Here is a 14,169-nt window from a genome sequence, read left to right as displayed (position 1 = left end):
TTAAAGGCAGCAAAATAAACTCTTACATTAAACTTCTAAATATAATAGAAATAATGATTAAATAGCCTATAGTCAAGCAATAGAAAATAAAAACAGGGTAGAAATAACCAGCTACTCACTAGTCATTATCTTTGATTTCCCCCCCCAAAAAAGATTATCAAATATTAAAAATGAAAGGGATCTTAAAGATCTCATCTTAACTCCCACACTTTAAATAATCAAGACATAGAGAGTGTTTATATGGCTTGCACAAAGTCAAATAGCTAGTTATTGATATTAGGACCAAACACTAGATCTAGTGACTCACATTAATACATTCTCACTAAAACAAGCCGTCTGTCTTCACACTACGTAGCCTCCCACATCCGCATCCATGCACTGTGGTGAACTGACAAACATCAACTAATTTTAAATTAAACATATTTTACATACGTCATTTATAGACCTACCTATAGAAATCTTCGACTTTTGTGTAGTTTAATAAAATAAAAGGAAAAGAAGATAAGCTATATTCATCAGGATCTTGAAGATTTAGCCATTCCAAAACCAGATAATCTAAATGAGAAGCCATGAAGTCTTCTAAATGTCTATATCCAAAAGTTTCAGAAATTTTCTCTAAAACCTACACAAACCAAACAGAAGTCATTGTGTTAAGAAAACAAAAGAAATTTTTAAAAAAACGTTTTAGTCACTTAAATCCTTTTATTATTTACAATATAACCTTGAAGCATTCAATTAACTTTTGTATACCTTGATTTCCTCACCTATCAGATGGGGATAATAAATGGGAAAATGTATCTAATATTACTAGCACAGTATGTGGCACATAGCAAGCCCTTAATAAATGTTAAATGAATAAGAACATAAAAATATGTCAAGGGTTTCCAACCCTTGATTATATTTAATATAAAATTATTCTTCCCATTCTTAAATCCAAATAAGAAAACCCCAATGAAGAAAAATCCAATTAGAAAGCATAACTGCATACTTTTAAAAAAACAACCCTTATTTTAATACTGAGAGGAGACAGGTTAACTTGGCTCAGATCAGCTTGCTACAACGGCTTGCTACCAAGCTCCATAGAAGCCATGCTGGTAGGATGTTAACTGTCATCAGCACACTAATTCACTGCTGATTTTATCATATAAAAATCTGTGATGGAAAGGCCTAGAACTTTCCAAACCATGAATGCTGAGGTGGGTGGTGGAACAGTGGGGGTCAAGATTCTACAATATGGTGCTGATATAACTACAAGACTTGGACCCCAGTCTTCTTCCCCTAAATAACCTAACTTAAAAGTTTCACAGCCCTAAAATTCGACTTCTAGCCCTCCTACATCCCACTGTGCTTCCCCAGAATCTATTGAATAAAGCACCTGTGCTGCTCTTGTCTCCATGTGTTTCTCTCAATAAACACTATTCCAGAGGGCCTGGTCTGTGTGGTATACAAGTTATCCATCCTTGTTAGTTCAATGAATGCCTTGTGAAATGCTCTTAAACTGAATGTAAGAAACAGGGTGTGGGTCAGTGATACAATGGCTAATGTGTCTGACTGGAGATCAGAAATGATACTGCATGAAAATAAACATACCATTTAATGAGTGATTATAACTGCTTTCCAATATTCCCAATATAAAAAGTAAAACTGTTTCCAAGTCTTAAGTACCACCATAAAAATCTAGCTTTAACCTTTTTAACTGTTTAAAAGTTACCCAATGAAGATTATAATAAAAACTATTCATCCACACATACCTTTTTCACAAGGTGGGATTCTAATCCATTCTCTTTCACAGATTTGCATAAGGCAAACAAAGCCTGTTTTTCACAAATAGGGCTATAGTATAAAATCACAGCTATCAACATCAGTAAAACAGATTTTCTATTATAAATCTCATCCAAAAGTTGATCATTCTCAGCACTGTGGGACTTAAAAATATTTAAAACAATAATGTAATGAAAATATTTAAGTATTACAAATGAACCAATCAGGCTAAAATCAATGAACTACTAAGGACCCTGTTAAACAGTTCTAAATCCTCCAGTGATGGAGCTAAGAGTAGCAATTTTGAGAAAATACAGGTTTTCTAAAGTTGGAAAAATTGTTCTTAAAATCTTACAGAAAATATTTCCAAAAGAAACCATTTCAGTGTGGTATAAAGTTATCTTACAGAAAAAAGAAAGAAACTGCAAAAAAGAAGAGTGCAAGCAATTAAAAGCTCCTCTTCAACTACCAAGGATAATGCCTAACATGTTTTTTATAATTAAGATGTCTTAATGTACAGCTCTTTATACTTTAAAAAATGTTATCATATATACTATTATTAAAAGGAACAATAAAATCTTGAAATTAAAATGATGTATGCACCTAGTTTAAATATTAATTGTAACATCCCAACAGATATCTGTATCTTTTGAGTAGCTATATTAGATAGACATTTCTCTTCACATTTAAAAAACATGCTAATCATTCCTAGTTCTGTCTTTCAATTTAGGAAACAGTAAGGACTAATTGGTTTTGGAAATGACAATCATTGATGTATTTGAAAACAGTCATGAGTTTCCCACTAAGTTAATTCCTTCAACTATTCCTTGTATATATGCAAGACAGATCTAAGTACTCCATAACAACCTGGTTAAAAATCTTTTACTCAAAACCAAGTAAAACATTCTGGCTGACTTCTTGTATAGAAAATCCAAGTTATTTTATCAACTTTGTTCCTGAAAATATGTTTTTGTTAATGAAGTAGATGATAGAGTTTGTTTTTATAACTGTATAAAAACATATTGTATGATCTCAAGATTCATATTGTATGATTCATATTGTATGATCTCAAGATGTAAAACCTCTCTGGTCTTTTTCTAAATGAATTACTACAGGTCAGTATTTTCCCTTTGTACAGATAATGGGCTCATATACAAGATATAATATATATTAATCTCTCTATTAAATTTAATTACACTCATCTTTTCCAATCTAAATTTTTAAATCGTTTTCTAAGTTCACATTCTTTCACCTAATTGTACTTAACAGTTCCCTCCTATGATTTGACAGTCATTTTGTTTAACACTTCAAATCCTTCTAAGAAACAAGGGCATAAATAAATTAATAAATCCACTAAATAAGTTTCACCACTCTAAGAAAAAAATATTTCACAAAGAAATATGAAAATCACAAGCTTCATTAAAAAAGACCACAAATAATTTATACTGTGTAAGAATCTCCTTTTCAATCCATTTCTTCCCATTGTTCCTTTACTTAGCTTTTAATCAGATCTGACACAAAAGGATTTTTTATATAAAAAAGCCACTTATACACCCATAAAAACACAGCTAAAATTTTAATTTTCCCCATAAAAATGCTACTTATTAAGTTGAACCAAAAGAAATTGCTCTGATTTGAGCCATTCTGATGTATAAATAATACATTTTCATTCAATTCTTTTTTTGGAGGTGGTGGGGGACACAGAGTCTTACTATGTTGCCCCAGGTCAAGTGCCACGGTGTCACAGCTCACAGCAACCTCAAACCCTTGAGTTCAAGCGATTCTCTTGCTTCAGCCTCCCATCTAACTGGGACTACAGGCGCCTGTCACAACGCCCAGCTACGTTGTTTTGTAGTGGTTGTCATTGTTTGGCAGGCCTGGGCCGGGTTCGAACCCACCAGCCCCAGTGTATGTGGCTGGCACCCTAGATGCTGAGCTATAGGCACCAAGCCAATTTCATTCCATTCATAGAGGATACAAACTGTCCTGGGTCAAATTTGGCAAAGTAATATTAAAATGTAACATATTAATGGCAAGCATATAAAAGCAAATATGCATTATTCTAATTACCACTTCTTTTATTCCTTCCAGAGCTATCAAGTATGCATTTTCAAAAGCTGCTTGCTGAAGCTTCCAAGGAAGTGCCTTCAATAACCTGGAAGAATCGCCTTGCTTCATATCCAGGAATAATCTTTAAAAAAAAAAAAAAAAAGGAAAATAACAATAAATCGCACCATGAGATACACTAAAATACTATCAACCAACTGTCTTTTTAAGATTAATAAAATCTAGTCCATTTAAAGAGGTTCAGACCAACTGTTTAGCAGTATGGTCTTTAAAAAAGAATCCATCTTCTCCTAGAATTGAAAAGGGTACCAAAAGATCTTTTAACTATTGTACAAATTTGAACAGCAATGAATTCAAACTATGCTGACAATTTATGTTTTCTGGCCAAACTCAAGAGTCCACAGACTCTTACGTCAACCTGCGCTAATATTTAATTGCCCTGAAAATAAGCAGCTTAATGCCTTGATGTTCCATTTAAATTTTGTTTTAGGAGATGGAGAAAAGCTGATCAGTGCCTTTTGCATATTATCCATATAGTTAAGGATAATCCGTTTTTTTTTTTTTTCCTTGAGAAAGGGTCTCAACTCCACTGGCTAGAGTCCTATGGCGCAATCACAGCTCAGTGCAGACTTGAAATTCTAGGTTCAAGTGAGCCTCCCTACTCAGCCTCCAGAGTAGCTGTGACTATAAGCATATGACACCATGATCAGCTAATTTTTTAAAAATTTTGGAGACAAGATCTTATTATGTTGCCCAGGCTGGTCTTGAACTCCTAGCCACAAGCAATTCTCCCACCTTGGCCTCCCAAAGTGTTGGGATTACAGGCATGAGCCACCATACCCAGCCTAATTATAACTCTTCAATAAATTTTACCATTTATGCTTCTTTATTAACCAAAACTTGGGTAATTTTTTATATTCCTCTGATTTATCTAACTTCTATTAAAATAGCCCCAAATTAGATATCTCCTATAATTTGGACATTTGACCTCTTCAACTCTCATGTTGAAATTTGATCCCCAATGTTGAAGATGGGGCCTAATGGGAGGCACTCAGTAGATCCCTCATGTTATATTAATTTTCTCGAAGAAGATGAGTAGGGGAATAAGTTCTCATTCTACTTGATCATAAGAGAGCTGATAGTTAAAGAAACTGGTACCTTTCTCTCCTCTCTCACCACGTCATCTCTGCAAATGATGACTCCCCATCACCTTCTACCATAAGTGGTATTTTTTAATTTACAAAATTTAATTAGGACTTCAACTACTATACATATGCACTAGCAATCCTATGGTCTTAATGAAAAGAGTTCTAAAACCTGAAGTAGATACAAATTCCGGTTCATGGAAACATTACTTTAGCTAAAATACATTAGTTCTAAATCTTGTGTGACTGTTAAAATATGGTGATCTTACATTTGAAAGGTGAAATTACTCAAATGATTTTCATCTTTGGTTTAAAAGCATCATGCAATTTCTTTTTAAAATACATTCATTTATTTTACAAAGAGTAACTGAACACCTACCACATGCAAGTATTGTTTTAGGTGCTACAGATACAGTAATGAACATGCAAAAAACAATGCCCTTTTAGGACCAGTATCATAATGAAATAGGGGGAAGTAAATGTGTTAAAATATACTATTTCAGGGCGGTGCCTGTGGCTCAGTCGGTAAGGCGCTGGCCCCAAATACTGAGGGTGGCGGGTTCAAACCCAGCCCCGGCTGAATTGCAACCAAAAAAATAGCCGGGCATTGTGGCAGACGCCTGTAGTCCCGCTACTCGGGAGACTAAGGCAAGAGAATCACTTAAACCCAGGAGTTGGAGGTTGCTGTGAGCTGTGTGATGCCAAATATATATATATATATATATACACTATTTCAGGCTTGGCGCCTGAAGCTCAGCGGCTAGGGCGCTGCCCACATGCACCAGGGCTGGTGGGTTTGAACCCTGCCTGGGCCTGCCAAACAACAACAACTACAACAAAAAAATACCTGGGTATTGTGGCAGGTGCCTGTAGTCCCATCTACTTGGGAGGCTGAGGCAAGAGAATCGCTTAAGCCCAAGAGTTTGAGGTTGCAGTGAGTTGTGATGCCACAGCAGTCTACCAAGAGCAACACAGTAAGATTGTCGCAAAAAATAAAAAAGTATACACATACACACAATTTCAATTTGTAATAAATGCTGGAGAAAATAGAACAGGGAAGTGCTTTATTTATAGGCAATGTGAGGTAGGGGAATTTAAATTTGCAGTTTAGCCTTTTAAAATCAATTTGATAATGTAATAAAAACACAGTCCTTAAGAAATTAGTGTATATTTATTCAAAATACAAAATACAAAAGATCATCATGATAGAATCATTTCAGTGCCTCACTGTATGTTCACTCAAGTAAATATAACTGCAATTAGCAAAAACATACAATGTTCTAATTATCATTGTATAAACTTATATAAAAACACAGTAATATCCAAACATTTTCTCTACAGGAGATATACCTCCCATAGTAGCAGACACTCTTCATCCAAGTCAACTTATCAGCTCTGTGGCATAAGTTGCTTTATTGCTTTAAGCCACAGACTTTTCATTTATAAATTGGAGAAAATAATAGTAACTAAGTGATAGTAGTGTCAGAATTAAGAAAAACATAGGTGCCACGCACAGTATGTGCACAATAAGCGTAAGCCATTTTTAGTATCCCAGCTAGTGAGCTATGACTGTGCTGCACACTGCCATCTGCAGCATTCCAAACACCTCATGAATACTTGACCCATTACCTATTAATTGACTCTGCAGCCAACATGCGAACTTGGTGATGATCATCAGCAAGAAATTGTGGAAATACTTCATTTACAGGAAAGTCTTTTCCCTTTACATTAAGAATAGTCCATTTTGAATAAGCATCAGCCTATGGGAAAAGAACAATGAAGGTTAAATATGAAACATGAAGAGAGAAATCACTCATTAATGTCTGTTGAAACAAAAGCCACTCTAAAAATTTCAGTGGAGACCTTAATAATAACTTACCTCAAGCAAAGTTTTAAGGCATTTTACTAGTGCCATTCTCACAGAGGATGTACATTTCCTCTCCTTTGTTAGATGCCTGAAATCAAATTAAATTTTCTGTGTCAAACAATCATTATAATAAAAGCCTCAGTCAGAAAAATCACTACATATTAAGGCTATTATAGCTTGCTTCCAAAATTTTTTTCCATGCTAAATTCAATATTCTTTATCTAGAATAGGACAACATATACACCTTCCAAAAATTTAAGCTAAAAGAAATTAGGGCTCGGCGCCTGTAGCTCAGTGGCTAGGGCACCAGCCACATACACCAGAGCCGACCAGGGCCTGCCAAACAACGACAACCACAAAAAAAAATAACAGCCAGGTGGGCTATTGTGTGTGGTGGGCTCGTGCAGTCCCAGTGACTTAAGAGTTTGAGGCAAAAGAATCGCTTAAGTCCAAGAGTTTGAGGTTGCTGTGACCTGTGACACCACGGCATTCTGTCACACCAGGGTGACATAGTGAGACTCTGTCTCAAAAAAAAAAAAAACAGAAAAGAAATTAGTTTGAAAGTTCATTTTAAGGTATGTCATTTGGTTTTTACACAATTATTGCTCTTTTGGGAGGTTATCATACTTCACCTAACCATTTTATAGTAAACTTGCTTAAAAAGAAATTTTCTTTTAAGTTCTAGTTGTTATATCAAGATTTCAAAACCATATTCCATATTGATTTAGACATGTGATTTTTCAGACTGTAAAATACGCATAAAATAATATGCAATGCAAATTGACAAATTCAATTTGTTCATTTCGGGAACAAGAACAATTCGATTTATTTAGGCTTATTGCACTATTTTTATCCACTACACATCTAAAACCATTAAGTAATTCAAAATATACAGGGAAATACACTACATAGTTTAGAAAGCCATGCCATAAGCAAAAAGCAATGTGGAAACTTAACACTGCATTAACAGTAGCAGAATATAATTTGTGTTTCTCTTATTGCTTAAAGAATTTAATTTCCTGGAGCAGCAGCTGTCAACCTGTGGGTCGCAACCCCTTTGGGAGCCAAATGACCCTTTCACAGGGGTTGCCTAAGACCATCTTGCATATCAGATATTTACATTATGATTCATAATAGTAGCAAAATTACAGTTATGAAATAGCAACGAAAATAATTTTGTGGTTTGGGGTAACCAGAACATAAGGAACTGTATTAAAGGGTCACGGCATTAGGAAGGTTGAGAACAACTGTCCTAGAGGAAGATGGAAAGGGGGAATGAGTTCTCACTCTAATTGATTGCTTAAAAAGAATTTAAGCAATTAAGGGAAACACAAATTACATTCTGCTACTGTTAAAAAATATATACACTTACACAGGAGTATCAGAAGAAATCACTAATGTAGAAATCCAACGTTTTCATTCATTTCATTATGAGACATAGAGATAGCAAAAGAAAAGACAAAACTACAAAAATGCTCCAAATGCACGCACCAAAATGCTCCAATCACTGTAAGAAACTGCCCTTGAGCATCTCTTGTGTTCTCAGAGTCCACACTGCCTTGACCTAGGTTGGTCACTACGTGAAGGACATGGTTTAAAATTGTTTTACAAACATCTTGGTCACGTCGATACAAAGAACACACATTGCTGTGGTAGAAGAAGTTTAACTTTATAAGCTTAATGGAACAATCAGTTATTTTATAAATTTAACATGAAGATAACATATGGTTTTAATTTCTTACGATAGTGGTTTCAGAAGTTCAACAACATCTTCTATTGGCAAGTGATGCTGTTCTCCAGGAAGCTCCTTTAAAAGCACTAGATACTAAGATGGTAGGAAGAAAAAAAAATTAACTTTTTTCACAGATCATTTACTTTTAAACTCTGTATGTGTGTGTGTATGTGTATGTGTATATACACAGCTGTAAATTTTTAAGAGGGTATACAGTTACAAGACTTTGAAATCAAACAGAGCTAAATTCAAATCCCAATACCATGACCTTAACTTGAGTGGCTAGAAAACTTGCTTTATGGCCAGACGCAGTGACTCACATCTCTAATCCTAGCACTCTGGAAGGTCGAGGAAGGTGGATTGCTTGAGTCAGGAGTTGGAGAGCAGCCAGAGCAACAGCAAAGCTCCATCTCTACTAAAAATAGAAAAACCTATCTGGGCATGGTGGCAGGCACCTGTAGTCCCAGTTCTCAGGAGGCTGAGGCAGAAGAATTCCTTGAGCCCATGAGTTTGAGGTTACTGTGAGCTATGACATCATGGCACTCTACCCAGGGCAATTACAGAAAACAGAGGTCCAGCTTCTACTTTGGGATTCAATAAATGGTTATTATCACAAATATAATTAAAAACTTAAGCAACGGTGGCACCTGTGGCTCAAAGGGGTAGGGTGCCAGTCCCATATGCCAGAGCTGGTGGGTTCAAACCAAGCCCTGGCCAAAAACCAAAAAAAAAAAAAAAAAAAACTTAAGATTCTGAAACTCTATCCCCAGACTCCCAAAATAATGCTTGGGTATAAGAGTCCAATGGTCAAAAGCCATTTAATTAATGAAATTTGGAAAATACAGATAACTATGGAGAGGGAAGAAGTCAAACACCTTCATATAACTTTCTATTAGGCTCTCTATGATACTATCGATAGAAAGGTTTGTTTGAGGGGCTAGCCATGGTGGTTCATATGCCTGTAATCCCAGTGCTTTAACAAGTCAAGGCAGAAGGAAGAACTCATTTCTATGCATTAAAAAAAAAAAAAGAAAAATTTAGGGCGGCGCCTGTGGCTCAGTGGGTAGGGCACCAGCCCCATATACTGAGGGTGGCAAGTTCGAACCCAGCCTCGGCCAAACTGCAACAAAAAAAAAAGCCGGGCATTGTGGCTGGCACCGGTAGTCCCAGCCACTCGGGAAGGAGTAGAGGCTGAGGCAAGAGAATTGCCTAAGCCCAGGAATTGGAGGTTGCTGTGAGCTGTGATGCCACAGCGCTCTACCGAGGGTAATAAAGTAAGACTCTGTCTCTAAAAAAAAAAAAGAAAGAAAGAAAGAAAAATTAACCTAACGTGGTAGCATGCGCCTGTAGTCCTAGCTACTCAGGAAGCTGAGGTAGAGGGTTACGGTGAGCTAAGATTGTGCCACACACTCCAGCCTCAGCAACAGAGCAAGACTGTTTCAAAAACTAAAATTTTCTAAAAAAAGAAAGGCAAAGGTATGGAATGAACCTAAGTGCTCATCAATCAATGAGTAGATAAAGAAAATGTCACACACACACACACACACAGAGCTATATGGAAGTGTGCCTAGCTATGAAAAACAGAGACACCCACGCACACATGCCAGGATATGTTCCACACAGGTCCCATATATACACCATAAAAAGGAATGAAATAATGTAATTTGTAGAAACTTGGATGAAGTTAGCGAACATTATTCAAAGTGCAGTATCTCAGGAATGGCAAAACGAACACTCCATGTTCTCACTAGTAAGTGGGAGCTAAACGATGAGTACACACAATCATAAAGTGTAAAGAACATTGGCAGCTAAAGGGGGGAGGACAGTAGTGAGAGATTAAAACTTACCTATTGGGTACAATGTACACTATTTTGGTGACAGGCACACTAAAAACCCTGACTTTAGCAGTATACAATTTATCCACCTAACAAGAACACTTGCACCCACTATATTTTGAAATTTTAAAAAGGGAGAGGAGCTGTTTGGCCACTAAGGTAGTTTTTAATATAAGTAAGCAGCCAGTTTCAGAGAACTGCCAAATGGTTTTGAAGCTATAGTAAGGAATTATAAGAGATTTTTCCCCTATTATCTGTATGTAGAAAAATACATTTCCTATTCCCTTTCTGATATTAACAAAAAAATTTTAATGATCCTTTTCATTATTTTACATGAGAGTCATGCAGGTATGAAGTTACTGAGTGTTTTAAAGCAACTTTAAACATCAAAGCTTCAAGAAAAGCATATAACACTTCCCTTGGTCAGTACTACAGACTTAACTTGAGTGCTTACAAGGGCTGAAACCAGAGGCTCAGACAGAGTACTACAAACTACTTTGTTGTTTCTAGGAAATCAATGAAATGTTCACCAAGGCTGGATACATGACCAAGAATTCCAGCAGATTCAATCTGCAATCTGCTGTGATCAGAGCTTCTAACTAGGGACTCAAAAGGTATATTTGCAAATTTGGTGGAACTGAGAATGTGACCTCATACCCACCCAGCTACTCACTGGGCCAGGGGCTCTACCCACACATTCGCCAGGCCTGCGGGTAAGGAGATAGCCCACTTAGTCAGGACATTAGTTACATATAAGGTTATCGAGTAAATTTAAGTAAATGTACTGAAGTTAAGTGGGAACCCAGGTTATTTTACTGCCAGAAAAGCTACAAATATGAAAAAAGAAAAAAACAAATAAACCCTGTATTAGTGGCTTAGAATTGAAAATACTTACAAGTAGTATAGATATATGGCATGAAGACAGAAAAGGGATTACTTTCATAATATGTTCATCAAAAATCTAAATCTAATCATGAGGAAACATCAGCAGAGCCACTGACTTGTACCATTCAAAAATATGAACCTCACGATGGATAAGCAAAGAACTGCTCCAGACTGAAGGAGACTGAACAGACTTCCCACTTAAATGCAATGCCACAATGTCAGCCTCCTGATTTTAATGATTATAGTAGCTATATAGACACACATCCCTGTTTTTAGGAAATATACACTGAAGTACAAGGGGAATTACATACGCAATTTACTCTCAAAATACTTTAGAAAAACGGGTATGTGTGTGGCAAGAAAGATTTTTTCTCACAGCACATTCAAAGAAAGTATATTTTATAAGTAGTCTCACATTCATTACTCAAGGAGGTAATTTAAAGTCTTCAAAGGTACTACATGATTCTTACACATCAACCAATTACACCTCATCAGCAACATTAGACAGAAGTGAAGAGCCTCTTCATTTCACTTAACTCACCATATGTAGATGGAGGGATTTGGTAGGGTCTAGTGTGCTAGGATCAATTAACATTAATAATTTCCTTCGAATATCAGCTGCCCGAAATGACACGGTATTGGTCTGAGCAGTAGTTACACACACACACAAGAACTTTAGCATGTCCAAAAAGAGTAGATCTTGCTTTGACAGATATTCTTCAGCTAATGGATTCATGGCACCTAAAAATAAAAAGCACTCATCAATACTAAGGGAGGCACCATAGCCATATATTGACTATTAACTTAAAATATACTCCCTTTTATCAAAGAAAGAAAAATTACATGGAAAACAAAACTATAGCAAGGCTAACTGCACACTAGAAGCTTCAAAACTATTCATGAAAGTTCATTCCAAAATTCTGTTATCAAGAAATAGTAAAAAAAAAAAATGGAAAATCTATATAGATAATTGTCACAGTAATTATAACATGGACATATAAAAAACCTAAATTTTTGACAATAAAAAATGGCTAAGTAAATTATGGTATTCATGGCTGGAATATTGCAAAGTCACTAAAAAGGTGATTGATTTGTTTGATGATTATCAAAACAAACAGCTACATGGAAAAAATGCTTATGACACTAATCTTATAATTAATGTTGAGCAAGCTATACAACATATCTGAATGCTGATGCTGATTATAATTTTGAAAGGGTCCATAGAGAATAGAAAAAAGTGATGGTATTATGGGTGCCTTGTACTTTCAAAATAATTTATCCTATGGTTTTATTTCTTTAATAATTATTCCAAATTTCTCCAAACAATAGAAAACTTATACATTCAACTACAAATCAGAAATATTTAAAGTCTACAGGACGGAAATAATCTTAAACGGGACTTTTTATAATGCCTAATCAATATAAAGAGGCAAAAGACATCTCAAGCAATCAGTATGCATTTACCTATAATACTTAGGCTCTCTCCAGGTTCATTTGCATCATTAACATTACTAGCAGGATTATCATTAAACAGATTCATGGATGACTGATCCTCCACCTCCATTAGATTTCTGTTAGTATCATCTTCCATTGATTCTACTTCTCCACGGTCAAATGGTTTTTTGATAAAAGATGCCTTCAGAGAAGAGAAGCAAAGATGTTTAAAAATGGGCTTCTTTCAGAAGAACACTGTAGCTAAAATTCACCTAACCAAACAATGCAACATTCAGATGTAAACACAAACACTACAGTATGATTTCTACTAAATATCAAACAATAGGAAAATGGATATATAAGATATGTTGATAAAACAGAATGACAAGAAAACTTAGAAAAAAATTCTTATATTAAATTTTATAACATCCAAAGTTGATGAATGTCTAGAGAAAAGTCTCAACTAAAATGACTATTTGGAGACAATGACAATATTCATCAAAAGGTAAAATTCACATTCTTTTTGAAGAAGCAAGTCCATTGCTTAGAAATTACCCTACATCCATCACAGGCACATATACAAATAGACAAAATAAAAGTATAATCATCTTTACTACAGAATTCCTTGTAACCAAAAAATTAGAAATGACTTAAAATATTAAGAGCAGATATGCTAAAAAATGTATATATTCTATTCTCATATATTTAATAGCATGCAGTTATAAATACAATAGAGCCTCCAAAGTTGGCCACCTCCCTACATTGACCACTTCCATAAGCTGACCTAATTTTCACATACTGGACATGCACCATATTTACTCAATGGAAGTTCCTTATGCTGACCACCTTTGTATGTTGACTACCTTGTTATACTCCCTTACATAATCAACTTACAGAGGTTCTAATGTAAATAGAGGACAGGCTGGCCACAGTGGCTCATCCCTAAAATCCCAACACTTTGGGAGCCCAAATGGGGACTTAAGGTCAAGAGTTCAAGACCAGCAAAATAAAAACATTAGCTGGGCATGGTGGCGCATGCCTGTAGTCCCAGCTACACAGAAGACTGAGGGAAGAGGATCACTTGAACCCAAGAGTTCAGGGCTGTAGTGAGTTATGATGATGTCACTGTACTCTAGCCTGGGTGACAAAGCATGACCCTATCTCAAAAATATACATATAGGTAAAACAAACAGGGTACAGCAGTATACAGCTTATGAAATAAGTATAATGTCATGGAAAAATGGCCAAGATTTGTCATATAATGAAAATAATCAAGTTACAGAATTTTTTTCCCCTCAACAGATAGTTCGGTATCTACTATGTATGCCTGACACTGATCCAGACAACACAGCACAGTGGCATACGCCCATTTGTATGGAAGATAAATAAATATACCACAATAAGAATATGCTGCTTATCTGGCAAGGCATTTGTTCTTTTCTA

General features: G+C 35.6%; 1 protein-coding gene across 6 annotated transcripts in view; it reads right to left on the bottom strand.

Annotated features, from left to right (window-relative positions):
• The window catches only part of ATM (ATM serine/threonine kinase), a 151,964-nt gene that overhangs the window by 97,014 nt on the left and 40,781 nt on the right, over nucleotides 1–14,169 (bottom strand). For all 6 annotated transcript variants that reach the window (XR_008380621.1, XM_053593919.1, XM_053593921.1 and 3 more), the window contains 9 exons: nucleotides 12,757–12,928; nucleotides 11,834–12,033; nucleotides 8,583–8,665; nucleotides 8,332–8,487; nucleotides 6,853–6,928; nucleotides 6,603–6,733; nucleotides 3,832–3,952; nucleotides 1,752–1,925; nucleotides 450–622 (listed from right to left, as the gene is read on the bottom strand). Coding sequence is in view for 5 of the 6 variants with exons in the window: in XM_053593919.1 (XP_053449894.1) it covers nucleotides 450–622; nucleotides 1,752–1,925; nucleotides 3,832–3,952; nucleotides 6,603–6,733; nucleotides 6,853–6,928; nucleotides 8,332–8,487; nucleotides 8,583–8,665; nucleotides 11,834–12,033; nucleotides 12,757–12,928 (1,286 nt within the window). In the remaining variant the exon portion in view is untranslated. The remainder of the gene's footprint in view (nucleotides 1–449; nucleotides 623–1,751; nucleotides 1,926–3,831; nucleotides 3,953–6,602; nucleotides 6,734–6,852; nucleotides 6,929–8,331; nucleotides 8,488–8,582; nucleotides 8,666–11,833; nucleotides 12,034–12,756; nucleotides 12,929–14,169) is intronic.

Source organism: Nycticebus coucang, chromosome 6 (genome assembly GCF_027406575.1).
Source record: "Nycticebus coucang isolate mNycCou1 chromosome 6, mNycCou1.pri, whole genome shotgun sequence".
Lineage (NCBI taxonomy): Eukaryota > Metazoa > Chordata > Mammalia > Primates > Lorisidae > Nycticebus > Nycticebus coucang.
Note: the sequence above shows the minus strand (reverse complement) of the source record. Positions and strands in the feature narration are given on the sequence as shown.